A 27,993-nucleotide genomic window follows, 5' to 3' on the forward strand; every position below is an offset into this window, starting at 1 on the left:
TCAAGCTCTCCGGTCACTCTGGTCACCACCCTACAAGGGAAAAATGGCAGCCCAGTCAAGGTAAATTACTTGTGGTGGAGAGGACTCCACAAAGGCTTTCAGAAGCAGCCAAGAACAGTCCCTCTATCTAACTGAATCTCTTCCCTTCTTCTAGATACTTCAGCGCAAAGTGACTAGAGGAGACCTGCCTAGAATGCAAATGAGCTCAAACCCTCAGGAGGTCTGGGGAAGGCGAAGGGCCCAGGGCAAACAGAGGCGGGCAGACGGTGTCTGCAACCTCCCAGCCATCTCCTTGGAGACTCCGCTGGATGAGGTGAGGAGCCCAGCAGAGTGGAGAGACTTGCTGAGGAGCCAGGCAAGCAACTGCTAAAAAGACAATGTTCTCAGTCAGGAAAGGTCCCTCGGTAGAGAAGGCAACCAAAGAAAGAAAGAGAAAAAAGAGGAATTGCCTCTAGGCAGGGAACTTCCAGGTCTTTTGTTTATAGGGATATTTCCGGTTCCCAGCTTTACATTGTGGCTTGGGGATGGTGGGTGATTTAATTGAACATTGCCAGGGCTTGGCTGAGGTTGCCTGGGAGCTGGTGGCTTAGAGCTCCTACCATATCATGGTCTCATCCATGTGAGATATTGAAAGGAATTATGTGTGTGTTGGGGAAGGGAGAAGAAGGGGGGTTCGGAGCCCAGAGATTCTATTCTAACTTTGACAAGCTCCCCCCGACAGACCCAACATTCCTGGGAATCCAGCCCAGGGCCTTCAGCACCCAGCACAGGGCTTGGCACAGAGAGGTGTTCAGGAAGGTTGACCATCTGACTGAGTGGGAGAAAAAAAAAGCAGTCTGAATATAAAATGCACACGGAGGCAGGCTTTAAAATGGTCCAGGGCCAGTTCTCTGCCTCAGATCTAACATTCAAGAGCTCCCAGACTCTACCTAAACTGCCGGTCACCAGGCAGCAGTCAACCTGTCCTCAGACAGAGGAATGAGTCCCTGGGAAGTAGCTTTTTATCAGCCCAGGTTTCTGTACAACTTCATTGGTGTCAAAAGCATCCTTTAGGTCATGACCCCTCCTAGGTATCCGCAAACACACATTAAACCTCTCTTACCAAAAATGGGAGAGGGGCGGATACCTGTATGTCACCAGGGTGGTTCTCTATACACTTCAGAGATTGAGTCTGAAATTGAAAAAAAAACTAATCCCTGCTTTTATTTATTTTTGAGCAGGTCTGGAATCCCATCGGGTGGTCCATGCTCCCACCTCCAGGGCTCAGCTCTCCACTTGACAGCTAGAATCCCTCTCCTCTCCTCAATCGGAGGCCTTCACCCTCACCTCCAGGGCCCCTGCACACAGAGTAGCACAATGACCCGGCTCTTCCTCCCTCTCACACATTTAATCCTCTTTCTCCATCTCCCCACATTCCTCCTATTCTCCCCTCCTCCCAGTCTCTCCCAGCTCCACCTCCCTCCCTTCCCCACCAAGATTTAGGCCAGCCAGATGCTAAAACTTCTGGAATCCTTTCCCCAGAAAACTTTCCTCAATAGGGCCAGTGTTTGCAGAGTCTTGGCAAAGAGATCGTTGGGAGTTATGACGAAAGATGGGGACACAGGGAGGGAAGACACCCCTTTCCCATGACAATCCTAATTAGCACACAGGATGTGGGGGCTTTCCAAGGAAGCAGAGATGCCCTGCTCCAGCAGCTGTTCTCTGAGCCGGCAGAGCCCTCCCTGGTGATTTTCTCTGCTCCCTCCCCACCACACCTGTTTCTCCAGGCTCCTTGGTTACACTCTTGGGAAAGCCCAGCCAGAATTCCAGAAACATCCCCTCCCCCACCCTTGTCCCTGAAGAGATTACTGTGGAGACACACAGAGACTTGTTCCAGGTCATCAATTCGGGCTGGTTGCACTGGACCAAGTGAAGAGGCTTAGCCAGGATCTCTGCTTCCCTATGGTGTTCCCCACCCTCCCCCTAACCTCCATTTCCAGGAACCCTTCCTGGCTCCCAGAGGGCAAGGATGGTCAGTAGGGTTGTGGTGGCCTTAATGGCAACTTGACTCTCATGGAAAGATAGGAGTTTGTACTCTGGGAGGCCAGGGTGTCCATCATAGGATACCCAGGGTACAGTTCAGTCAGAAGCCTAAGGACAGTTTTTTCTTAGGAATGGGCCTCCTCCTCCTCCTCCTCCTCCTCCTCCTCCAGGGACAAAGAGAGAGGCTTCCCTGCCAGGCATTCCGTAGCCCCATCCCTCCCCCTCCTCTCCATCTGCTCTGGCCTGTTGCTTCGGTGCTTGGAGTGCACCAGCAGAGGTATTCCGGAATGCCACAGCATCCAGGGGGTTCCATCCCCGGGATCCCCCCAATTCCTTTCTCTCCTCCCAGAGAGGGCCCACAGGCTTTCCCGCAGCTGCAACCTCCAGGGGATCCCTTCTTCTAGTGGATCCCTTCTTCCTCCCCCAGCGCCCACACCCAGGACCCACCTGGGGGATCCCTTCTTCTTCTTCCCCAGCGTCCCCACCCAGGACAGAAGAGACACTAAAGTTGGGGGCGGGGGAATATGTGGCAGGCCCTAGAGTGCTGAGGGCAAAGCCGGGTCAGCCAAGAGGTGCAAGTGGCTGGGATAGCTTATGGGCTGAGAAGGCCTCAGAATTTCTACAAGGAAGGACTCAGGGAGACTAAGGGCTGAAAAGGGGGCGTGAAGGAGGAGGGTTCTTACGGGCTAGGCTGAAGCAAGGTTTGCATAACCAGTAGTTAAAATTACTTGCATGGATGTGTATTTGGTGATGATGGTGGGATACTAAGAGGATCAAGAGGAATAAAGCACCAACACCTCTTGGTGACACTACTGCACGAAAGTGCCACTGTGTGGACGAAGGTGGGTGCACAAGGCGGGAGTTCCCGGGTGGGTCCCAAAGGGTGGTGGGCGGCTCACCCGTGTCTTGGCGGAACTGGTTCATGGACTGCAGATCGATGATGTAGGGCGCTAGACGGCTGTCCACCTGGCCCAGCACCACGCTGCCCCCGGCGCGGGGACCGGCACGGACCACCGCCTCGATGTGGTGGCTCACCGCCGGGCTGTAGGGACGCCAGCGGCCGTGCTCGTTCAGCCATTCCCAGACCACCACTGCCGAGGCCAGGAGCATGGCGAGCCCGGGGCTTCGGCGGCGGCGGCGGCGGCGCTGCGCTGCCTGCCTCCCGGGCCCGGCGCGCCCGACCTCCTCCGCTTCCTCCTGCGCCGCCGCCTCCGGGCCTCGACCGCGCCCCCAGCCCCGCGCCCCAACGCCGCGGGCAGTCTCAGCTCCGGCCCATGGGCTCCTCCCCGGCCGCGCATCCACCGGGGCCCGGAGACCAGGGCCGCCTGGCTCGGACCGCGCGCCGCCGCTGCCGCCGCCGGGGTCCGCTGCTGCTGCCGCTGCTCCGTGGGGTTGAGTGGCTTCATGCAAATGCCCGGCTCTCTGCAAACCAGCCCCCGCCTGGCAAAGCCACCCCGCGAGCGCGCGGCCCGAGCCCCGGCGGCCGCGAGCGGGGGCTGACCGGGACGCGAGGACAGAGCCCTCGCACCAGTTGCGCCTCAGGCTCTGCAGACGCCGGGGTGGGATCTAGTCTCACGATCGCGCTCGCTCTGGCACGCTCTGTACTCCTCCCCTCCCTCCCCACCCTTTCGCCGCACGAAATGCAGTCACAGCCGCGGGGAGAGCTCCCCCTCCCTGTGGCTCTGCTCAGTCGCTTCCAGAATGAATCGCCCCTCCCAAACTGGGCACTAAGGCAAACCCGCGCCTGCAGGGGTTTCCCCAGTTCCTTGACGCCGAGAAGCTACCCGCCATGACACCGCCGTCTCCCGGTAGCAACTTTGCAGCCTTGTTCCAAAAAAGATAGGATAGAATCTTCCTTCTTTTCTTTCTTTTTTTTAATATGCAGCACGATCAATTTCCGCAGCGCGAAATCTGAGGCAAGCAGTCTCCGGCTTGCGCACGCACTCACACACTCATGCTTGCACACAAGCGCACGCACACCCCCACGCCCTCCTAGCTCTGGCGAGAATTACCTCATTTTCGCTAGCATCCCTAGCTGTCCATCAAGGATGCAGAAGCCACACCCCCTGGCTACTCCGACGGGTGTTTGGAGCTCTCACGCCCCCTGCTGGTTCCAAGCGTCGCGTGCCGGCCAAAAGCCACAACGGTTGGCACTGCTGAACTTCAAACTCCTCCAAGAACCTGTCCAAAGGGATGCGAAATTTTGGTGACTGATGGATTTACACCATCCACGTGTAGAGCAAATGTGTTTTAGGGGGCTCATTTCAACATTGCTAGAGTCAAGAAGACACAGGTTAAATGGACTTTATCCTGCAGTATTTCTGACCAAAATCATGAGGCACTAGGACGAACACAAGCCAGACCTGGTTATTTTAATTCATGAGCTGGTTATTTTAATTTAAGCTCATGGATGGAAGTCATGATTACACAATCTTGTCTGAGAACACGAATTTTGTTTCGCTGAGGCTGCAGCCATTAAAATATGAATTCATTTTGTTACAATCTAAGAGGGTATGGAAAAACAAAAATAAATTATGTTAGGGAGCAAAATAATTTTTTTAAACATTCATTTTTTTTTCATGATGTCCTATGATCTTTTTATATTTTTAGAAGACAGAAAGAAAATAGTACCTGGTCAGCAAAATCAGGAATTCCCAGGTAAAACAAACCTGAGGCAGTTAACAGGGCTATTAACAAATGTTGAACTGGTTATTTGAAAGAGAATGAGAAGCAGAAAGAGACTGACTCCTACCTTTCTATGTACAGGCTGATTTTGTATCTGGTCTTCTTGTATCTGTCATGCTAAATATGGCAGTGTACTATATAACAGAACTAAAATACCTGATGACACATGAGAGTATTTATATGTAGCCAGATCAATTTACAAGAGGAAGCAAATATATAGATGACTTCACATCAATTGTAGAATATATGTATTTATAGTTCATAACAACTCATTTGGAAATATTTTATATGTCAACAATAATTATGTGTATACATTTCTTGGATTTCATAAGACAATCCTAATTTCAAATATTCTATGCCACAAACTCCTAAAAAAGAATTTTTTTTTTTTTTTGGTATTGGTGATTGAGACCAGGAGTGCTTAAGTACTGTACCACATTTCCAGTCCTTGTTATTTTGTTTTATTTTTTATTTTTGAGATAGGGTCTTACACACACCCACACCCTCGTAGCTCTGCCAAGTATTATCTCATCTGCACTAGCTTGTGTAGAGCCGTACTAGGTTGCCGAGGCTGGCTTTGAACTCGGTGACTATTGCTTCAGTCTCGAGGCGCTAGGATACAGGTGTGTGCCACCCTGCCTGGCAGAAATTGTATTTTAATATCGAAATATTGTCTTCCAAATTGCCTTCTATACCCATAAGTAGCATAAGAGTTGTTAACTAAATGACATGCCAATTTGTAATTTGGACATATGGTAGCTATAATAAAACCTCGCTAATTGAGACTAACTGGAATGAAGCCAATTTTGAACTGTTCAAAGGTATAATTTGATGAGACTTCAAAAAATGCTATCTTAACATAAAGTTTAAATGAAAAAGGGATTCTTTTCTTTTTCTGTGGAATGTTCATAGACAAAAAGTCCCTTTTTTTCCAGTTACCCATTACTATGTAATAAACCACTCAAAAACCAGTGGCCAAAAACAGCAGCAAGCATTTATTTTTGCATATGAATCTGCAATTTGAGGAGAGCATCTGAGGACAGCTAGTGTCTGCTTGCACACAGCATTAGCTCAAAGCAACTGAAAGGATGGCTGGAATCTTCTGTAGATTTGCTCATATACACTCTCACGCTCAATGCTGGATGCCATCAGGTAACTCAACAGGGCTATCAGTTCACGTCCCCACAGGTGGCCTATCCATGTTGTAGAATGGCATCTTCACAACAAAAAGGTTGGTTTCCAAAAACTATGACCCAAGATAAAGAGTTGGGAAGAAGTTTCTTTGCCTTTTAAAATTATATTTTTATTTGAAAATAATAATAGATTCACCTACAATTTTAAGAAATAAGACAGATCTCATTTACCTTCTTTCCCCTTGTTATGCAATGGTAACATCTTATAAAACTATTACTACTGATACTGACAGGGTCAAGAAACAGAATAGTTACATTGTGGCTCCTTTATTGATACAATATCATTGTTTTATACATGTGCAATATACATTTTGTACACAATGTACATTTTCATCACCACAAGGACCCTCATATTGCACTTCGATAGCCACACTCACTCTTTCCTCCCCATTCTCTCCTCTATCCCTGCTACCATGTTCTCCATATCTATGATTTTGTCATTTTAAAAAGGCTATGCGAATGGAATCATGAGCATTTGATGTTGTCAGTACATTTTATTTTCACCATTATGTTAGGTGTGTAGTGATAATTCATTGCGCTTTTAACTTTTGTTTCTTTTTAAAGGCTAACGATGTTGAATATCTGTCCATGTGATTCTTTGTCATCTGTATATACACTTTGACAAATGTCTGTTTGTGCCTTCTACTATTTTTCTTTATACTGTGGAAGTTAGAGAGCTTTCTAAAACAAAAGTATCTGATGGGGTAAGATGGTGCATGGCTGAAATCGCAGAAACTCAGGAGGCTAAGGATTGCAAATTCAGGGTCAGCCTCAGCAATTTAGCAAGACCCTTTCAAAAAAAGAAAAAGAAAGAAAGAAAGAAAGAAAGAAAGAGGAAAGAAAAGAAAGAAAGAAAGAAAGAAAGAAAGAAAGAAAGAAGGGAGGGAGGGAGGGAGGGAGGGAGGGAGGGAAGGAGGGAGGGAGGGAGGACGGACTGGGGATGTGGTTCAGTGATTAAATGCCCCTGGATTCAATCCTCAGTAAAACAACAACAAAAATCACTTGGATCTATTTCTAATTTCTAGGTTCTGTTCCATTGATCTATGGGTCTATCCCTCTACTAATAGCATACAATGTTGATTGATATACAATCCACATCTCTTTCCTTCTTTCATATCTCATTCTCATTTTTCTTACTCTTAAGGATCTTTGTGATTCTATTGTGTCCACCCAGGAATCCAAGATAACTTTTCTATCTTAAAGTCAGCTGATTAGTAAGCTAACATTTTCACAGGCTGCATGGGTTAGAGCAATGGATGCCTTTGGATGGGGTCTGCTCCCCTCTTCCTCAGGCAAGTCATGTCTGATCTCTTGTGCTGCTCATGCTCAGTGTTCTACTTCCATCTTCTAAGAAATTGGGTTTGGGCCACACCTAACATCATGACTTGGTAGATCTCATAAAATTTACCATACCGGGAGAAGCTCTGCATGTTTAGTCACTTGCTATCTCATGGTTAGGTGACCCATACCAGGACCCAGTAGTATATAGGAGGGAACATTCAGGAGGTTTATTATTCTCCACTGAAAAAGTCATTTGGCCTTGATTTGAAACCCCAGGAGTCCGCCCTGTGATTTTCCTACTTGTGCTTACTGTAAGACCCATAGAGCCTCTTTTTCCATGTCAAGTCCTTCTCATACCAAAGGGTCAGTCAGATTGTGTAGTCCAAATAGTAATTCTCTTTTCACCTTGCTTGGGTCTTATGTGGAACCCTTTCCTAATTTAGGCCCCACTCAAAGTGGACGACCTACTGTGTTCACCTGTAAATAGGTGGGAGGGTATGCCCAGATGTGGAATATGCTGTCTTCAGAACCCAAAGAAATGTATCAAGCAGTGAACTTCCTCCCTTTGTGCTAACACTACCCTGCATCCTGGCAGCATTTATTTTATTATTGTTATTGTTATTGTTATTATTCCAGGCATTGAACCCGGGGTGCTTAACTACTAAACCACATCTCCAACCCCCTTTTAAAGGATTTCTTATTTTGAGACAGGGTCTTACTAAGTTGTTTAGGGACTAGCTAAGTTGCTGAGGCTGACTTTGAACTTGCAATCATCCTGCCTTAGCCTCCTGAGCCTCTGGGATTACAGAAGTGTGCCCCCCACCCCTGCCATGGCAGGCTACTATTTGTATTCTTGGTAATTCCTGTTGAGCTCTTGAACATATCATCTAACTGCCAAGGCCTTCTGGATCCTCCTTTGTTTAGCCAACAGTCTCAGTTGAACCATCCCCCAAAGAAGATGCCAAATAGAAGAGGCTCCTTGGGTCTAGTGGTCAGTTTCAACTGGTTTGACCACAGGCTGCCCCTTTAGGATTGTACTTGGCAGCTGCATCAGGCAGGTGGCGACGTTTTAATAAGAAAAGGCCTCCCTGAATTCTCAAGTCGCCTTGGTCTTTATTGACAGCTGGTCTTTCCCTTTCTTCCAGATTCTGTGCTTTTATTGCTAGTCTACCCAGGCAGGGCAGGAAAATGTGTTTGGGGGACAACCTACATACCCACATGAGACAGATGCTGAACAGGAGGATCCCCTCTGAGATCGGGAGGTGCAGGCACAGATCTCTCCACAGCAGCACTTTGAACCCAAACAAAAGACCCCATCTACAAGATTACTTTCACTTTTGTTTTCCACTGCAGAGCTCACCTAACCCCTATTCATTGATTTTTGCCTGCTGTAGGAGCAAGATGGAAACCAGAGGCTGCAACAATTGCTGCTGTCAAGAACCGAAGGAATTCAGAGAGGCAAGGGAAGGGTAGATAGGTTGGGGACAGAGGATCCTTGACCTCTTTCACTCCCTTAGCCCCTGGTCCGGGCTTGGCACCCCAGCACCAGTGTCTGTGCCTCTCCATGTAACTCTCAGTGTCAGTGAGCAAGAGAGACACTTTTTTTTTTTTTTTTTTTTTTTTTGCCTCCATGAACATTATCTCACCTCAGCTCTATCCTTCAGTCCTGGGTGGCTTGGCCACTCCTGTACCCTGTATCTTGTTCTCACATAGGAGAGGGTAGGATGGCAACCTGAGTTCCTGAATCTCACAGAGCCATAAATTTAAGTCCCTCCATCCCTGAACCTCCTCCCTCCTCAGCGTAGGGCATAGGTGTGTGTGGATTTCAGTCTTCTTTGGGGAAGGGAGATCTTAGTCTTACATTTAATTATCTTCTTCCTAAAGCTGCTGAAGTTGAGGTAGAGAGGAAGGGGGAGTTCAAGGTGTGCAAAGAAATGGGCTACATGGACTTAATTTCAGTTTTGAATGACTGCTTTAGCAGGAATTCACTAAATGGATTTCTAAAATGTTCTAGTTCACTCCAAGATGTCAGAGAGCTTTACATATCAGATATAAGGTCTTTTTTGCTGGCACCACTTATTTCTGCTTCAGGAATTACTTCACTCAGTAGTCAGAGCCATGTTGCTTTGCTGCTGGGCCATGGGATGTGCTGCCCGTTGTCATGACATCTCTTCTTCTCCTGCCCAGAGGAGAGTGAGTAACATGAACCATTGGAAGACTTATTTCAATCTCACCTCTCAAATGTAGGGAACTTTATCCTTCCTCCCTATGTCTGCTGCCCCCATCATTTGGGTGACAGAATTTGCTACCAGATCCCAGGGAATCTTCTTATATTCCTGAACCTGTCTCATAGAAATCCTCTCCTCCTCTTTCTCCTTGTTCTTTTGAGAAATTAGTTAGCTATCCAGCTATGCATATTATATTCATTTATAATCTGCTATAAAAAGACCATAAAGTGGGTTGCTTATGTACAACAGATATTTATGACTGTTCTGGGACATCCAAGATCAAAGCATCAGAAGATTTACTATCTGGTGAGGCCCATTCTTCATAGATGGAACCTTCTAGATGTACAATCATGTAGTGACTGTGTCAAATAAGTTCTCTGGACCTCCTCTACAAGGGCACTAACCCTGAAAACATTGTCTTCTAAAAGTCCTGCCTCTTAATGCTGACACAGGGGATTACTCTTCAACATCTGAGTTTGGTGGGGGTGAGGGTAGCACAAAGGCTCAGACCATAGCAATGCTATCGCTAACAGCAAACAACTTTACCTAGCACTTGTCATTCCAAGAGTGCAGTGAAAAATGAGAGGCAAATATGCCTCCAATGGTTGAAAAATAAACTGATGCACAGAAAAAAAAATATTTGAAGTCACTTACTATGAACGAGGAAGGTGAGAATCAAAATCAAATGCCCTGTGTATGACTTTTCCCATCAGATTGTGTAATTTCATTCCCATTTGTAAGAGATTGAACTTAGAAAAAAAATGAATGAGAAGAGCAAGCATAAACTATAGAGACTAAAAATAGACATCCATCCCTGACTCTTGGAGGTATATTTTCCCAAGTCATCCTCAGCACTTGGCACATGTTTTAAGATAAGTAGTGGCCCCCAAATATATATCTATGTCCCAATCTCAAGAACATACAAATGTTGCCTTACAGGGCAAAAACTCTGCTGATATGATTAAATTAAGAATTTTAAGAATAGGTGATCTATGAGCTGGGGGGCCCAAACATTCTTTTGAAATATGCAGAGAGAGATTTGATACAGTCAGAAGAGGAGGTCAATGTAGATATGGGAACAGAGATTGGAATGGTGTGACCACAAGCCAAGAAATGTGGGCAGATACCAGAAATCAGGATCAGATACACTGCTGGAGCTTCTGGAGGATGCACAGTTCTGCCAACACCTTGACTTCAGATTTCAGATCTCTGTAGTCTCAGGACTGTGAGAGAATAGATTTAAACCTTTTTTTTTTTTTTAAGCCACCAAGCTTGCAACAATGTACCACAAACTTAGTGGCTTCCAAGAGAAATCTATTCCCTTTACACACAGACTGTAATCCAGAAGTCTGAAATTGAGGTGTCAGCAGGGTTGGTTCCTTACAGAAACTTTGAGGGGGTCCTGCTCCATGCATCTCTTCTTGACTCTGACAATCCTTGGCATCCCTTGGCTTGTACAAAGGGTCCTTAACTTAATGATGATTTGACTTATGGGGTTTTGACTTTGTGGTAGTCTGAAAGCAATGTGCATTCAGTATGGCACTCCAAATTTTGAATTTTTATTTTTACCCTCGGTAGCAACATGGGGTATGATACTTTCTCTCCATGCTGGGGAGTTGCTGGATCTGCAGCTCCCAGTCAGCTGCACAATCATGAATGTGAAGAGAAAATACTGCACTCTATAGAGATTTGAAGTCAAGAAATTACACAAGACATTCAAAACTTATTTATAATATAGACAGTGTTAGATGATTTTGCCCAACCATAGGCTAAAGTAAGTGTTCTGAGCACATTTAAGGCAGGCCAGCTAAGCCTGGATGTTTGGTAATTTAGGTATATGAAATGCAGTTTTGACTGACAGTATTTCAAGCGTACTGTGGGAAGTGTAGTTGGAGAAGCTAACAGCAAGTCTCAGCAGGCATGACACCCAGCTTCTCAGGATGTCACCCCTCTGTAAGTTGAGGGCTGTCTGTAGGTTTAGCACTGTAATGTCTGCCTCCATCTTTATATGGTGGTTTCTCTCCTCTGCACTTCTCCTCTTACAAGAACACTGTTGAATTTAGAGCCACCTGGTTAATCCAAGATATTCTCATCTAAAGATCCTTAATTTAATATATCTGCAAACCCTTTTTATCCAAATAAGGTCACATACATGCATACCCAGGATGAGGACTTGAACGTGTTTTGGGGAGGCCCCGAATTAATGCAATAACATCCCTTCAGCCTTGTCTCATTGCCAAGAAGAGCTTTGGAGTAGAATGCAATAGTGGACTAGGGATACTGCTCTAATAACTGGGAATTAGAGCAGAGTGGGTGGTAGTAAGTGTTGGCTGACATTGGATTTTCCAAGTAACCTTGTTTTTAGAGATAGGAAAAAGAAAATCAGATAAAGGTATTAATTATTTTAGAAAGGTTACAATGTTTCTTAAGAGGGCAAGGGGTGGATTTACTTTGGATGCAGTAATGGACACAGCCGTATCTTGGTTTGATGAAACAGCTCAATTAGCAGAAAGAGCAGTGAACTATACTTCATGACTAAGTCCTGATCTTTTCCTAGGTACCAGCAATTTGGGCAACAACTCAGTTATCCTTCCTTCTCACACAAAAAGCACACATAGCAACATCTGCTCTGCCTATTTAGCAGGTGTTGAAATAATATATCAGGAATTGTTCAACAAACAGTAAAGCCACATAAATTTAAGTCCCTATGATGATCAGACACTTGCAACTATATTTGAAATGATATACACTCCATTCTCATTATTTGTATTGGTTATGTTGTATGAAGTTGCTGTCAATACTAAATTAGAAGAGAATATTTGGGCCACAGTTCTTTGGGGTAACACAGGGTTAAATTTGTTAATCTCTGGTCACATCATTTTTATCAATCAGACAATATGTAACAATTTTACATGTGTTCCTGTGAAAAGACAACTTATTTAATTTGTGGTATGATTCATTAACATTGAACTCACTGCCAACTGAGCTGTAACTCACGTCTGAACCCACCTTACCCACACATATATGTTCTCTATAAGGCATATCAAAACTTTCTTTTGCTTAAAACTCTAGGCAGAATTTTAACATTATGCCTGGGGGCCATTTAAACAGCAAAATCACCAAACAATCAAAAACTGCAAAGAATGTAGGGTAAAATCTACACTGGCAAGGACAGCTGTGTATAGTATGAGAGCTAAAAGAAGTCTGAACTTCTTTTAGCTCTCATATGGTCTTGTTTCACCTCAGCTGGGAATGTGTGCCACAGGCAACTTGAAGTTTCCACCACTTGTGCATTTTTGCAAGCCAGGGAAAGCACCACAGGTGTTTAATTTTGAGGGGTTACAGATTAATTTTATGGTGTGGGCAAATTTGCAAACATGGAATAATCTGAAAATAATGAGGATATTCAGGCTGAGAGGTGGTATTCCTTTTTTTCCCTGTTTCATCCTTCATAAGATATTCAAATGATCACACTGAATTTTGGTCCAGGAATAAACCTTTAGGGAATGATACACAGAGTAGGGAAAAGGTGTAATCATACAGTAACCCTAGGAGATGTCTGAAGAAGACAGGGAATTGTGGGAAAGGACTATGCCAGCTTTTCTCTACTGCCATGGGTAAAGACACACCCAGCACATAAATCAGTATTGGTGGACTAAAGGCATCAACATAGCGGCAGGTGGGTCCTGTCCCTGCTCTCCACCTGCCCGGAGCATCTCATCCACTCCCTCTCCTTTCGCTCAGTTCCTCTGGCCACCTGGCTCTGGCTGACACCCAGTGCAGTCTTTCTCCCTGACCCAGTCTGATGACCACCGTGTGGTTGCTTCCTCATCACATCCTTCCCTTCTCTCCAAGGAAGCTGGGTGTCATGGCTGCTGAGACTTGCTCTTGGCTTTCCAACTACCACCCCCCACTTCACCCTATATCCCCCTGAGTAGAACAGTCCCCTTCCCTGCTTGGTCTTCATGACACTTCAAGTCCAGGGACTCCCAGGGGCCCACACCATGCAGCGAGACCTGGTCTCCTTCTCGGCTCATGGTTCTTGTGTCTGTCCTTGCAGCAAGCACTCCAGTCCCAAGTCCTGAGACGGGAGGCCAGACGTTTAGTGGAGCACAGGCAGGGCCTTCGGAGACCGAGGCACTGGAAAACAAGTGGCCCAAAGGCCTGGGTGAGTTTGCCTCCAGCAAAGAAGGGAGGGAGAGAGAGGTGGGTCAAATGAGGCACTCTCCTTGAAATGGGCTCCCTCCCCATTGGGAGAACGGATGAGCTTCTTTCTCCTCACCCTTTGGCCTGCCACCCCAGCTTCTTCTCAGGGGTTTCCAGATATTTGCATCTTCTGACACTTTGTCCTCAGGGAAGCCAGAAGAAAGAATTCAGCTTAGAGCTTCTGGCAATCTAGGACAGACTTTCAGGTTCTAGATGACACTCAGTGAGCTCTGTGGTTCCAGGCTTTGAAAACCAGACCCCTGTGGTCCCCAAACCTGCTCCCTGGCTGGGGATGATCTTACATCTGTAGCATTGAGAAGACTACAATACTCACCTCCTCAGATTATGTCAGAGGTCAATCATGATATTTTACGTAAACTTTTAGCAAAGCCCTAAAAATTAAGACTTACGGTAAAAGTTGGCTACCACGGTAATGTTTTTGATGGAAGAGACGGAAAGAAGTGAAGAATTGGAAAGACGGCTCGCATTTGAGGAAAACCACAGATTCCACAAGACTTGGAGACCATGTATACTTGGAAGATGAGGGAAAGTATTTTAAAAGTGCCTCCGGGGACTCTAGTCTGAATTTTTTTTTTTTTGGTCTGGATGATGGGGTTGTGATCAGGAGAGAGGTAGAACTGGGTTGGGGTTGGGGGTCAGTCGGCACAACTTGAGCTTCAACAAGCTGGGTCGGAGGGTGCTGTGTCTAGTGGTTGGACTTGTAGAAATATGCTCATGTGAGACAGAGGGTTAGAAGTAATGATTGTGGAATAATCCAGAGGGGTAAGAGGGATGCTGGCACAACAGCTACAATGGCCAAGTGGAGAGTGAGGATATGAAGGGATTAGAGATGAGAAGATAAACTATGATATACATGTGCATGGGTTGCATTTGGGGGTGTGGGGGTAGTTATCTGTTGCCAGGCAGCACCGCTACTGCCTTATAAAGCAGACGGCTATTTCCCCCAGAATTCCTGTAGGGTTCTGGATGAGCATTTGCAAATGGGAAAAATGTGTAAGGAAAAAAAGTGCTAGTCGATATTTCTTGGGAGAACATAGCAGTCAGAAAGGACCCTGTGGTATCTCCACCAGCTCACCTGTATTGGGTCTGGTGCAGCCTATATAATTTGACAGCACAAAAAGCAAAACATTAGTATACACTTTGCAATCTCTTTGTAAATTCCTTAGTGTCATCATGACCGGACATGGCATCCCCTCAGACATTTCCACTTTGATCTGAAACTTTTCTCCTCCTTCTGATGCTTTAGGTTGACATATACTGACAGTACAGAACTTCTTTTCCTGCCCCTACTACTCACAGAAACCTTAATTCTCTATTTCCTATTTTTTTGGAGGGGGGATCCTGGGGATTGAACCCAGGGAGGCTTTGCCTTGGAGCTAATCCCCAGCTCTTTTTATCTTGAGACAGGGTCTCACTTAGTTGCTGAGGCTGGCCTTAAACCTTCTAAGTCAGTTTCCCAGGTTGCTGGGATTATAAGTGTTCATCATTGTACTAGGCAATACCCTAATTCTTTATTAAATACCTTATTCTTAAACTATAGCAGTCCCATTTTCCTGACTGAACTTGGGCTGATATTATAACTCTGTAGCCATGTCCTAGATCATCCAAGACATTCCCAACTTCATTAATAAACCTTGTATCCCCTGAAGAATCCCAGGCAGTATTAATATGCCTTTTAAAAAAAGACAAGAAAAACTGACTACTGTGTATGTATAATATGTCCAAATACATCCTACTGTAATGTATAACTAAAGAGAACAAATAAAATATTAAAAAATAAGAAAAGAAAAACTGACCATTCCAAGTGCTGGTGAGGATGGGGAAACAGGATCTCTCATTCACTGTTAGTGGGAATGCAGAATGACAGAGTTCCTTTAGTAGACTGTTTGGCAAATTCTTACAAAGCCAAACATTCTCTTACTATACGACCCATCAATTGCACTCAGTATTTTCCCAGATGAATTGAAAACTTACATTCATACCAAAAGCATACACAAATGTTTGGAGAAGCTTTATTCATAAAATCACCGAAAACTAGAAGCAACTAAGACATCTTTTGAAAGGTGAGCAAATAAACAAATCGTGGTAGATCCATACAGTGGAATATTACTCAGTGATAAAAAGAAGTGGGCTATCAAGCCATAAAATACACAGAGAGAAACCTTCTAAATGAAACAGCCAAACTGAAAATGCTATATACTGTGAAACTATAGTTACATGACATTCTGGAAAGAGTAAAACTATAAAGGCAATAAAAAAGATCAGTGATTGCCAGGGGTGCAGGAGGGAGGGAAGGGACAGGCAGGTAAAGCACAGGGAAATTTTTAGGGAGGCGAAACTACTCTGTATGACGTTGCAATGGTGAATACATGATATCATGTACTTGCTAAAACCTATAGAATTTGAGAGCACAGAAAAGCAAATCATTAGTATACACAACTTTAAAAATTCATTTAGGAGTTCAAAAGATCAAAGGGAAGAATGTATGCAGGCTGTGACCAGTCTAAAGGTATTGTATTACAACTGCATTATAAATGAATGAAATAACTCCAAAGAGCTGAGGGAAAAGGTCCTGACTTACGTAACTTTGGGAAGGAATGGAGTATGAAGATTAAAAGCAAAAGAAATTGCACACAAACACTACATTTTTGTTGATATATTTCTCTTCTGGATACATTTTGCTTCTGTGCTTTACCACTGAGCTACATCCCAGCACTTTTTATATTTTATTTTGAGCCAGGGTCTCATTAAGTTGCTGAGGGTCCTGCTAAGTTGCTCAGGCTGGCCTTGAGTTTGCACTGCCTCAGTGTCTCAATTCCCTGGGATTACAGGTGTGCACCACTGTGCCAACTGCATACCAGAATCAAACAGTTAAATAAATGACTGAGGTATGATAAAAATTCTATTTTCTGTGGGTGGAGTAGAGAATTTATAGGTAGGCAAAGGGAGGGAGTGAAAACGATCCATGTGGTTATGGATCCACATGGGGTTAAGGGTATTGCGAGTCTATACTGATGATGGAATTCATGAATGGGGAAAAGAGACAAATCTCCATGCGAAATGATCCCAAATAAATTATGTAGATTCTCCAGGAGTCCCCTACCTAAGGAAGGAGAACCTAAGTCTCTACTTCACAAACATGGGTTGTGCATAGTAACTTCCTTCCAAAGAGTACCACGTAGGGTAATACGTGAATGATAAAACACCTTTTTAGCCGGGGGACAAAGGCCAGCACCAATGATGGATCATGTTGACAGTATGATCCCTTGGTAGGGTGAGAATGATACTTCATTCCATAAACTTCCTCCCCAGTCCACAACCCAGTCCCATCAGAAAAGCATCTGTCAAATTCTAATAGACGGGCAGCCTTAAAACCAAGAAGTCTGAGAAACTGTCACAATCAAGAGGAGCCCACGGACATGAAAGTTAAATGTGATGCCTACACTGGGTGGGATCTTGGAACAGAAAAAAGGACATTAGGTTAAAACAAAGGAAATCAGAATAAAGGAATATGACCTTCTAGATGTCCTTGTGCTCGTAGCCTGTTCATATGGGAAGAGTTGCCGAGGTCCAGCCCTGGCCAGGGGGAGTGGGGTTCCAGGGGTCCTGAAGGAGGAGTGGCATCGTCGAAAGAAGAGTCGGGACGACAGGTTACAAATTCCGAGCAACCTCCAGAAGACATCTCTGCTACCCCTGGAGGGACCTTTATTTTTATACCTTTTTTTTACAGGTGTTTTTTTCAGGTAGTTAATGGATAGCTTCAAAGTCTGAAATTTTTTTGATTTACATAATTTTCAAGAATTACAATCTTTTCTAACATACATTGATTACCTAAGATATTGAGTACATTGTTCAAAATATTTTTCTGTAACCTTAGTCAATCATGATTAAACTTTTACGTTTTCACCTCAATCACTAGGTGCTAGGCGACGCAACTAGACTATATGACTACTGATCTATTATTCACTTCTGATTTTAAAGCATACCTATAATTATTTCATTAATCTTTAACTTTAAAGCACACTTATTATTGGTAAGCTTTCTTACTTCTAAACTAAAAGCTCAGTAAAACACACTTAAAGTAGTGAAAGTCTGTTATTTAAAAGCCTACTACTCTGAAATACCTCTAAAATATATCTATGTTAATTTTACATTATTCTATTTTTAATTTCCAAGGTAATTTCTTTTTTTCATATGATCTATTCAACTGCTTTCTTAAAGAACTTCCTTGATCCTTGGTCAAAGCACATCAATTTTTATGTCTTTGTAAGCTTTAACTAAAGGGCAGGCTTTATCCCTCAACCCATTTGTCATTTATGCTAACTATGTGTTTTCCATTTTTATCATTAGTTTCTGTGTAAGGCCAAGGAGGGTCTATTGGTAGGGGAAATGTATTTTTATTAGCCTCTTGTCCTGGAGGGGGATACCATAAGCTACATACGGTAGTCCGTGTAACTGTTGGCACAGCAATTGTTTTTCTGTAGCTAGGCTATTGTACAGGTTGTGGCTTTAGGATGGGGTTGGGGGGGCTAATGTAAATTGTTAACCATGGGATAAATATTTCTTGTTGCTCAGGCTTGAGGAATAACATTGTTTGTATCCTGAGAGAGATTGAAATGCACCTCATGGCATGTCTCAATTGTAAACTTAGTCTCATTCTGGGAATTTTCCTGCAATCTCAGGCAATACGTACTTTTATTATTGATTGACGTATGCCCTGTTATCCATATCATGAGGATCATAAACAAAACACTTAACATTTCTAATGGTTCCAGTTTCTAGATGGTGCGGCCCGGCTGCAGCATCCCCCACACGGTGACCCTGTCAGACAGTGGCTACAGGAACGCCTTCACCAAAGAGTGGATATTACTTCTGACTTTCCAGGACAAGTGTATTCTGACATTTAGTAATATGAGAATCTCAGAAATTGTAAAAGTTTTTCGTTTGTAATCATTTCTAACCAACAGTTAACATTAACTACAGTGCCATATTTTGCTCCTGATTGACCCACACATTTTTCTAAGCATTTCCTTTCCATGTGTCAGATATAGAGGATAATTGGTAAACAAGTTTAAGCTTCTGCTGTGAAGCAAGTGAATTTAGGGGAAGAAATGAAAAAAAAAAAAACATCAAGTTACTGGAGATTGTCATCATAAATGTTGCTAAATCATATCAAGTCTTCATTTTGCTTGACTTTAAAATAGGGGTAGCTCTCCTCCTCATAGGGTTCTTAGAACTTATTTCTCTAGGGGATAGAAAAATGCTTGGCTCATGGAAAGTGGCCTACAATATTGATTATTCATATGTTTTATGAAATTGACCATGGAATATGGAATAAAATAGGCAATCCCCTTAAAGTTGGTAAGTGGACTAAATTCTCACCAGTCCTCAGTACTCTTGACTTGGCATTTCTACATCCTGTTGGTTTAGAAATACATCATTATACCATCTTTCATGGTTTTGCTTAATATTTGAGACGATACTGTTCATAGCCGGACCAAACTCAATGATATGAGCCTTCTCTCTCAGTATCGGAAATGTGGTGCCAGCAGCATGCATGGCCACCAAGGAACCTTTGGAATCAAACACCGGAGAGCCAGAAGACCCAAAAAAAAAGGTGGTGTCATAGGTAATCACATCAGGATTTTGAAGCATTTCCTGGAAGCTTCTTGGAGTGTACATGTGGACAAACTCAGATTTATCGTAACCTGCTGCTGTTCTCATCTGAATCTTTTCCTTACATTTCTCTTCTCGTTTACCCTGAGGAATCACAACACAAGCATCAGTATGCTTCTTTTCTCCTTCTGGATGGCCAATAATATATATCAAACCACTAGACGGTATAGGACCAATCCCATTATACAGTCCCGCAGGTACTTCTTGTCCGTTTTCTTTCAGTTTCAGGACGGCGTAGTCAAGAGTTGTGTCAGATATCTCAAACCAAGGTTCAACGAGAAAGCAGTTGTCTTTTGTGACTGGGGTATCTTCATAATCGAATTTCACCATTACACATTGACTGATTATATCTGCCCACTGGCTTGGCTCTATTCCTTCTCCCACGATATCGTTTATTACATGCCGACAAGTGAAAATGAACAATCCCTTAAAAACAAAGCAGGTGGCACAGCCTTCATTTCCATTATTGTTCCAGAATATGTACCCCACTGAGTCACTGAGTTGTGAAAGATGTTTGATCACTTTCACTGGAGTTGAGTTTTTTGTGCGTTTCCCAAAATTTGTTTTATGCAATTCAAATAGAGAAGTATTCTTCTGTCTTTTTTTCATTTTTTCCTTCAAGTTTTCCCTGATTTTTTCACTTTCTCTTTTCAAACAGGGATACTCTTCCACAATGTACTCTTTCAACACACGGGTGTTTCTTTCTTCTAACTCATTGTTTTGAGCAGCTTCTGCCTTAGGGTTCATTACTTTCTTAGCCTCAACTTGAAAGAGCTTACCTTCTAACTCATCTATCAGCTGTGAGTTTTCTAGAATGGAGTCCAGGTTACCAATGAGCTTCCAACTGTCAGTCTCCAAAAAGGGAAGAAACCTTCCATCCTTGCACATGGTGTCCTTAATGGTTTCTCCTTTGAAACCATAGACACAGAGTTTGTTTCCTTCTTTGTGAAGTTCCCCATGCTTCACAATTCGTTTTCTGGTCTTCCCAATTGCATGAATGTAAAATTTGACCACGTCAGTAGATTCCTGGTTGAGCCGGCCAAATACTTGGCCATCTTCTTTCTGCTTGCTTTTACTTTTGGAAAATGTAATTACCACGTGGCTGTTTTCAGGAAAACAACTGAGTGGCATTCCCAGGTTTAAGAAGCCTTCAATTCCTTCTGTGCCACGCACCAGCATTTCCTTACCTGGCCGAGTCTCCATAGCTTTTCTGACAGCATCAAGGGTTTTGAGCCCCGCCAGCAAGCTGTCCCCCTCGCTGTGTATGAGTATGTGTTTCCTCTTCTCCATTTCTCCAAGGTTTACATCCAAGGTAATAGTAATGATCTTGTTTGGAGAAGTGGTCTGGACTTTTGGAGTTTTCCTGGGTGAGTGGGAATTTTGATCCTGGGTGTTAGTTATATCTCTTGGCCTTTTTCTAGATTGCATCTTCATTTGAATAATACCAGAATTATTCTGCTGTTCTTTGGGGTCCTAAAAATGTATGTTAGAAGAAAAATCTTGAGACTCTGAATAGAATCCTAGTTTGTTGTTGTTGTTGCTTGTTTCCTTTCTAAATATGCAATTCACAGAATTTCTATGGGAAACTCATACTCAAAAAAACCAGTGAATATAATTAGATCTGAGTTTAACTTCAGCTCTAGAATATAAGCTGAGCAGACTGTCACATCAGTCAGATAAGCTCCTAATATGATACACTGGTCATTTTTCTGAGACACATGCTTAAAAAGCTACCAGCTTCCTTAAAGTGTCACTTCATGTCTTGTTTACTATTCTCAGCTGTAAAATTTTTACTTTTCTCAAACACAGTGATAAACTGCACCAAAAATTTTGTTCTTAAAATACCAAGTTCATGGGCTGGAGTTGTAGCTCATTGGTAGAGCATTTGCTTCACATGAGTGAGGCACGGGGTTCGATTCTCAGCACCCACATAAAAATAAGTAAATAAAATAAAGGTCCATCAACAACTAAAAATTAAAACCAAAATTTTAAAAAAATACCAAGTTCAGCAAAAATAAGTCACCATGATTTATTATTAGTCATTACATTTTAAACAAAATCCTCATTAGCTAACTAATTATCTGGTCATACAAATAGTTATTTCCAATAATGAATACCTTCATTCACTCAGAACCTATCATGCAAAAAACTTATTTCCTCTACGACATCAATTAATCCCCAAATTCTATGAATTGAGAAGAAACAAATATGGCCTCTCTTTGTCTTTTTGATGGAGAAACTTAGGTATAGAAAGTTTTTCTTGTTAGTGCCTTTCCTAGCATCATGTAATAACCACTAAATGAAGTGAGTGCCAGAGTACCAACACTTAAGTCTAATATTCCTTTCCATGACACCAAACATTTTTTCTTGGTAAAATTTGCATTCATGACACTCATTTTTTTTTGGGGGGGGGCAGGATACCAGGAATTGAAATCAGTGGCACTTGCCCCATAAGCCACATCCCCAGCCCTATTTTATATTCTATTTAGAGACAGGGTCTCGCTGAGTTGATTAGTGCCTCACTTTTGCTGAGGCTGGCTTTGAATTTATGATCCTCCTGTCTCAGCCTCCCAAACCACTGGGATTACAAGCATGCATAATACAGATTTTTATAGGGTATCATCTTAAGAACCAGGAGTTGGGGAAGGGGAAGGAATTAAAGAGGATTAGTCAAACAGCACAAAAAAATTAATGAAAAATTAAGAGCAACTGCTTATGAATAGGACTTCAGGAAAATGTACCTATGTCTAAAAGGTACATTTTCCTGAAGTCCTACTCATTACGGTGAGGGTATGAAAAGGCATGGGGTCATATGCTAGCAAGGCTACATTCTGGTAATGGGAATAACAAAGCCAGGATTGTCATAAAGACTAGGCCTAACATCATTGTGTAGCACAGCCTAGCAACATGACTGGCATGTAATAGGGTAGATTTGTTAAATACTAGTAATCTGGGTCAATGAGATAAAAAGAACACAAGTTAATGTAAATTTACTTGTGCTATGTGTTCAAATCTTCAAAAGGCATCTCTAAAGCCTAATGCTGTCAGAAACATCTTGCTCATGTACCCCATGGGAGCACTGTAACAGAATTCCAACTTGTCAAAGTATTCTTGGGCACATATAGGAACTTTTGAAGGAAACACATTAGAGGTAAACTCTTTTACCTAACTAACATGGTTATGGTAAGAATAAACAAGCAAATAATTTGTTTCAAAAACTATAAAGCACTATACAGATGTAGGTTATTATGATTCAGTATATCAGTCACACTTGGCATGGTATTTCTGTGCTGTGAAATAGATTAATTTTGGTTTTGTTTTATCCAAAGTTTAATATAGTTATTTGGTTTTTATGGTTGTCCAGGAATTACTACCAGTTTTTTTTTAAGGGCTAGTGTGATATGACCAAAATTTTTTATATATATATATATATATATATATATATATATATACAAAGTGGATGAGAAAGGTCTTATATAAATATTTCCAATATATAATGATATGATTTCTTGGCAGGAAGATTTATGCAATACAAACTCAAGGATGGCTAAATCTAACATTAGCATATTCATTATATAAATAGTATTTACAAACATACCTGAGAAAAATAGTTCTCTATTTTCATGTTTTTTTTCACATCAAACAAGTTCTTCTGTGACCTGCGTTTCTTACAGCTCATGATGACTTGAAGATGAAATAGGTAGTTCAGCTGAAACACTAATTTAAAAAAGGTTCAAGTTACAACAGTATCTTCATAGCTGTCATTAATTATGTAGAGGAAGAGATGAACTTCCTTCTTCAGCTCTGGTCTTGCCCTCCCCAGAGATATTAACCTAGCAAATAATTTATCCACCAAGTATTATCACCCCAACAATAAAAGCTTTCTTTTATAGAGCATTATGTGTCAGTCACTACACTTGACACTTTATGAAAATTATCTCTAACTGCGAATCCCAACTACAGTGGGAAAGAGGTTATATCTAGATTTTTTTTTAAACTTGGGGGAAAGGATAGCTTAAAAAAGAGAGATCTGTCCAAGTGCAAATATTAAAACCCATAGAAAAATCTGTAGTTGGAGAATTCAAAAGTGTGTTCTTCTACTTACTTTGAGTTAAAATTTGATCTCTATTTAAGATAGAGATGCAAGAGATGGTAAAATTTAAGGAAAAGGGTAGGAAAGGAACTGGTTAATACCCTGAAGATAAAAGAAATTTGGAATGTGATTTCATAAAGTAATCTGAAAAGTTTACATAAGCTTCCACTCAACTCTTCTCCCTTCTGTTTTCATAAGACCCTCCCCTCAACTGCCTTTTTAATTCCTATTTTCTCTCTAGCTTTTCCATGAGAGGAAACATTCAACCCTTGACTTCCTGAGTCTGGCTTATTTCACTTAGTATGATGTTCCCCAGTTACATCCATGTACCAACACATGACATAATCACATCCTTCTTTATGGATGGGTGAAACTCCATTGTGTTTATATACCACATTTTCTTTATCCATGTGCTGATGGACACCTAGACCATCTCTATTACTTGGCTATTTGTAAAAAAATATATTCTATTTCTAAAATGAAGGACATTTTCTTTTATAATCACAACACTAATTTTTTAAACCCCAAATCCAGATGAGGTATGAAAGTTGCCTTTAATTATGGCTTTTAAGTCTCTTTCATTCTAGAAAAAGCATTGATCTGTCAAAGTGGACAGAAAAGCTGTGGAATGTTCACTTCTTGGATTGCTTCTTTCCCTTGTCATTTTACATATGTACTCTCCTCTGCACTCTTTGGCAAGTGGAAGTCATCTAAAGACTGTGCTTATTCTTGTAACCACTTCACTATGGTGCAGGAACTTCTCAATTACTGGTAATGAGTTTCTAAGGAAATCCAGTTAGCCTATGTGAACCTTAGTTTCCTGTTTGTAAAAAGAGACAATTATTTTAAACAAGATATGAATATGAAAATGTACTATATCAATGACAGTATTTATAAGAACATCTGGGCTCAACTATAAGATTGCCACTTCCCAGTTTCATGACCTGTGAAATAACAATTAAATACTTCCTGTCTCATTTTCCTTATCTAAAATGAGGGCAGTATTAGAATTAACTTCTGGTGTTGTGAAGATTAAAAAGTGTCCTTTAAAACAGTGAATGCCGTTTAATAGGCTGCCCAGTAAACATTACTGCCAGTACTAGCATCGGTGTCAAAACACTTAACCAAAGGTATACTTTTTAAACATCAAAGAAGGGGTGGAGGTGGTAAAAATAGACAAACAATTGAGGAACTGAGCCAAGCTGTAAGATCTTTGAAGGCAGAAAATTTGGGTGGGGTGTCACTGTTGATGATGATGACTCATCTAATGATGTCTGAGAAAGAAACTGCTTCAGAAGTAATTTTCACACCCACTACAAAAGGAAAACAAATCAAGTAGAAAGAAATATGAATTTTAGGATTACTGGCTTGTATATGAGCAGCTGCAGTGGAAAAGGCCAAGAAGTTAAGAATACACCCCAATACCGCCCTCGCCCCACACATCGGTTCCAGTATCTAGACTTAACTGTGTTATATCAAAATGTGAAGGACTTACCGCTCTGCTATTCCAACCCCGTGTTATAGTGGGATATGTCCAGGTTCTACTCACCTAAAGGACTTGCTTTACTTCCTACACTAAAGGGATAGAAGTAATACAGCCTGTCCTGGATCCCATCTCCACCTGACAGCTCTCCTGGAATTTCTCATTCTCATATTCTCTTTTCTTCTCCCCTCTCCTTTCCCTTCTCCCCGTTCCCCTTTCCTTTGCCTTCCTTGGATACTTCTAGCGTCTTCTTATTTCCCGTCCTTCTCCCCACCCTGACCTCCCCCCCCCCTCCTGGCCCCCCGCTTCCCTCTCTTACAGTCTTGCACCCGGCTCGCTCCTGCGCGCGCTCAACTGCTTTCACTTTCTCTCTGGCTCAGCCACGCTTTCCAGAAACTGAGATCGCGGCCGATCTGAGCCTCGTCCTTTTCCTCCACGTCGCTCCTCTCTCCAGCACAGAGTGGGACAAAAAACACTGGTAATGAGTTTCTAAGAAAATCCAGAGCCCTCCGGACCCTCCAGGGGGACGACGCTTCTGGCCCAGGTTGCTGGGCCTCCAGCCTCATCCCCTTCCAGACCCAGAGGCTCCAGCGCGCCCGCGCCCACCCTGCGGAGCAACCGGTGGGCTCACCCACCCCGAGCGCTCGCCCACCGGGATGGCTCACCAATTCCGCGGGCTCCCTGGCTGCTGCGCTGATGGCACCCGCAAAGGGCTGGCATTCAAATCCCGCGCCAATTCACGTCAGCAGCCCGGGTTCTACAGAGAGGCAGCTAGTCTGGCCAATGAGAGTACGCCCACTTAAACTCGGATTGGACAAGACAGGATGGAGGTGGGACTAAGGACTTGAAAGGACCGCCCACCTTTCTGTGAGTGGCTGTTGCCCCTGCCATTTAGTTACTTTCTTTGCCTTCTCTGCCTGTCAGGCCTCTTCTCTCCTAAACTACCCCATCTCCCACCTCCATCCCCCTCAGTTCCTTGCTTTTTTGGACCTCTGGGAAGATGGGGGAGATTGGCTGTTCCTGGCCTCAGGTGGCTCTCCAGGGAAGCATCTGATTTTGTATTTATTTCAGACAGCGCCGCCAGTCTAAAACAAAACCTTCTGAATGTCTGGGTCGTCAGGGCGAGCCCCGGAAACACATTTATCAGAGCCCATGCCTGTTCTCTTAATAATAATAATAATAATTATTATTATTATTATTATTATTTACAATAACAGAGACAAACTGCATTGTTGCTAAAAATAAGGTAGATTTTCGCCAACCATAAGAGTTGTTTGTTTTTTTTTTTTAATCTGAGCAGATAATTCAAAAGGATTACTTAAAAGGTTTCCTTACTCCTAGGAACAAAATAGATTTGCACTTGGGAAACACAACAAAAAGGAACTGGATTTCAACTTAATGAAACAGCTACTTTACCCAGCTTTGGGGGCAGAGGGCTCTTGGAAGGGGGTTTAAAGGGACCTCAGCAGGGAACACTGATTCTGGGTTGAGGGGTGTTGGTTAAGGCTGTGGAAGAGGCTGATTCGGTCTTGCAGGGGTCTTCAAGAATGGCAAATGCCTGCTTTCAGAAATGTCATCAAAGCGACCTGCTGATAAGACAAAGCCAAGCTTATTGCTTGTGAGGTAATGGAGACTAATAGCTTGACAGCATTCTGGTAGTTTCCTGGGGAGGGTAAAGCAAAGCTGGGCTAATATTGAGATTATGAAGTCTGGTTTAAACCTGGTCTTTAGTGTGTGTGTGTTTGGGGGGTGGGGGATTAGATAGGATTGGGTAACAATTTAGGGTTGTTGGATATACCAAAGTTAGGATTTTGAGGAGAAGGTTCAAGAATTCTTGAGTTGCAACCTGTTCTTTGATGCCTTCTAATGAAGACTGGTTGGGTCTCTGAGGACGTTACTGTAATAAATAATAAAAACACTTGCAACTTTTTAATTTCCTGGCAGAATATGCCTGGAACAGTAAATTTACGTTGATGAAAGCAAGACAAGCATATCATGTTAAGCACTGCAAAAGAAATGCATCCTTTCACCTATCTCTGTTCTTTTTACGTTTCCAGGGACTGCACGCGGTACCCTCTCTAGAAAAGATAGCAAGCATCCAAGAATAGAGGATTTTTCCTCCTGCTCTCTACCAGCCCGAGATTTTTCTGCCAATGAATTCTCCCAGCTAGCCTAGAACCAAAGGGGTAACTTACCTAAGAGAAAGAGTCCGTTCCAAGTCCAGCGGTGAACTCGCCAGCACCACTGCAAGGGACTTTTCCCGCCAGCACTGGAATCGCGCTCTCCAGGTAGAAATGACGTGCCTGGCCAATGAACAGAGAGATCCTGAGCTCCTCTTCTCTTTCAGACAGCAACTAGCCTCCTTGGAAGCCAATTGGCTGCGCTCTGGCCAAGACGTGGAGCTGTTCCACGTCTTCCGCGTAATTGGCGGGTGAGAGTGGATGGCAAGGTCAGGCGGGGGAGCGCTCCCCCTTTCTCTCCTTAAGCGCTACTTTTTCCGGCCAGAATGACCACGCCCCATAACTTTATTACCTACTGCACCTGTTTCTTTTCTCCCAGGACCCCAATGGGGTTAGAGGGAAGTTGGGTTGGGCGGGGCTTAGAGGGCGTGGGTCGCCAGACGCAGCCAGCAGAGCGGATTGGGACTGTCGTGGACCAGCAATTGCAGCAACTTGAGGAAAGCAGCTGGGTTAGTAGGCGGCGGGAAAGTGGCTCCAAAGTGCCCGCAGCCATGTCTAGGCAGGAGGATTGGGTAACAGCAGAATCATCTGCTCCAACACTCAGGAGGCACTTGGCTGGGTGGGTAGGTGGGAAGCAGGAAATGTGAGCTATTTGGGCCCTTCCCAGGAGTCAACATCCTCAGTTTAAGAGACAGGTCCCAGGAATATGAAAACCAAGAAGAAGCTACAGATGAAGACAGAGTAAATACCCTTGTCCTAAACTGATTTTCCGAACGTGTTCAGACATCTACAATCCTGAACAAGAAGATAGTATGGACTTCCGAAATATGCATCAAAACTGATGACCAAAGAAGATTGGGTAAAACTTTCATGGCAGCCTGTATGCCGGACCTGCATTCAAAGGTGCAAGTAAGTATTCGATGAT

The 27,993-nt window shown here is 43.2% G+C and overlaps 2 protein-coding genes and 1 long non-coding RNA gene across 6 annotated transcripts in view; 1 reads left to right on the plus strand and 2 right to left on the minus strand.

The window, feature by feature from the left end:
- Nucleotides 1-3,578, minus strand: part of Dtx4 (deltex E3 ubiquitin ligase 4) — a 34,549-nt gene extending 30,971 nt beyond the window's left edge. Inside the window, exon 1 of one of the 3 annotated variants that reach the window (XM_078045970.1) lies at nucleotides 2,922-3,577. In XM_078045970.1, the coding sequence (XP_077902096.1) occupies nucleotides 2,922-3,132 (211 nt within the window). In that variant the 5' untranslated portion in view covers nucleotides 3,133-3,577. Of the gene's footprint in view, nucleotides 1-2,921 lie in introns of all 3 variants that reach the window. The other 2 variants (XM_005331555.5, XM_021730620.3) reach the window with 2 other exon arrangements.
- Nucleotides 2,023-27,993, plus strand: part of LOC144377024 (uncharacterized) — a 30,831-nt gene continuing 4,860 nt past the window's right edge. The window contains exons 1-2 of the long non-coding RNA XR_013437554.1: nucleotides 2,023-2,864; nucleotides 26,946-27,977. This is a non-coding gene — a long non-coding RNA (uncharacterized LOC144377024). The remainder of the gene's footprint in view (nucleotides 2,865-26,945; nucleotides 27,978-27,993) is intronic.
- Nucleotides 17,288-27,210, minus strand: Fam111a (FAM111 trypsin like peptidase A). Of its 2 annotated transcripts, none has more exons than XM_040284292.2 (4): nucleotides 27,084-27,210; nucleotides 25,208-25,336; nucleotides 22,911-23,029; nucleotides 17,288-20,785 (listed from the first exon to the last, which is right to left on the minus strand). In XM_040284292.2, the coding sequence occupies exons 3-4, from the start codon at nucleotides 22,989-22,991 to the stop codon at nucleotides 19,025-19,027; spliced, it is 1,842 nt and encodes a 613-aa protein (XP_040140226.2). In that variant the 5' UTR covers nucleotides 22,992-23,029; nucleotides 25,208-25,336; nucleotides 27,084-27,210; the 3' UTR covers nucleotides 17,288-19,024. The 2 variants fall into 2 exon arrangements, with proteins under 2 accessions (XP_040140226.2, XP_077902097.1); XM_078045971.1 differs by lacking the exon at nucleotides 27,084-27,210 and adding an exon at nucleotides 25,554-25,662.

Source organism: Ictidomys tridecemlineatus, chromosome 4 (genome assembly GCF_052094955.1).
Source record: "Ictidomys tridecemlineatus isolate mIctTri1 chromosome 4, mIctTri1.hap1, whole genome shotgun sequence".
Taxonomy (NCBI): Eukaryota; Metazoa; Chordata; class Mammalia; order Rodentia; family Sciuridae; genus Ictidomys; species Ictidomys tridecemlineatus.

Excerpts from the sequence above, each read along its gene's own strand:
- Fam111a (XM_040284292.2), bottom strand. The coding sequence starts at position 22,991 with ATGAGCTGTAAGAAACGCAGGTCACAGAAGAACTTGTTTGATGTGAAA. Across the intron at positions 20,786-22,910 it reads TAGAGAACTATTTTTCTCAG|GACCCCAAAGAACAGCAGAA; the intron begins GTATGTTTGTAA and ends ATACATTTTTAG.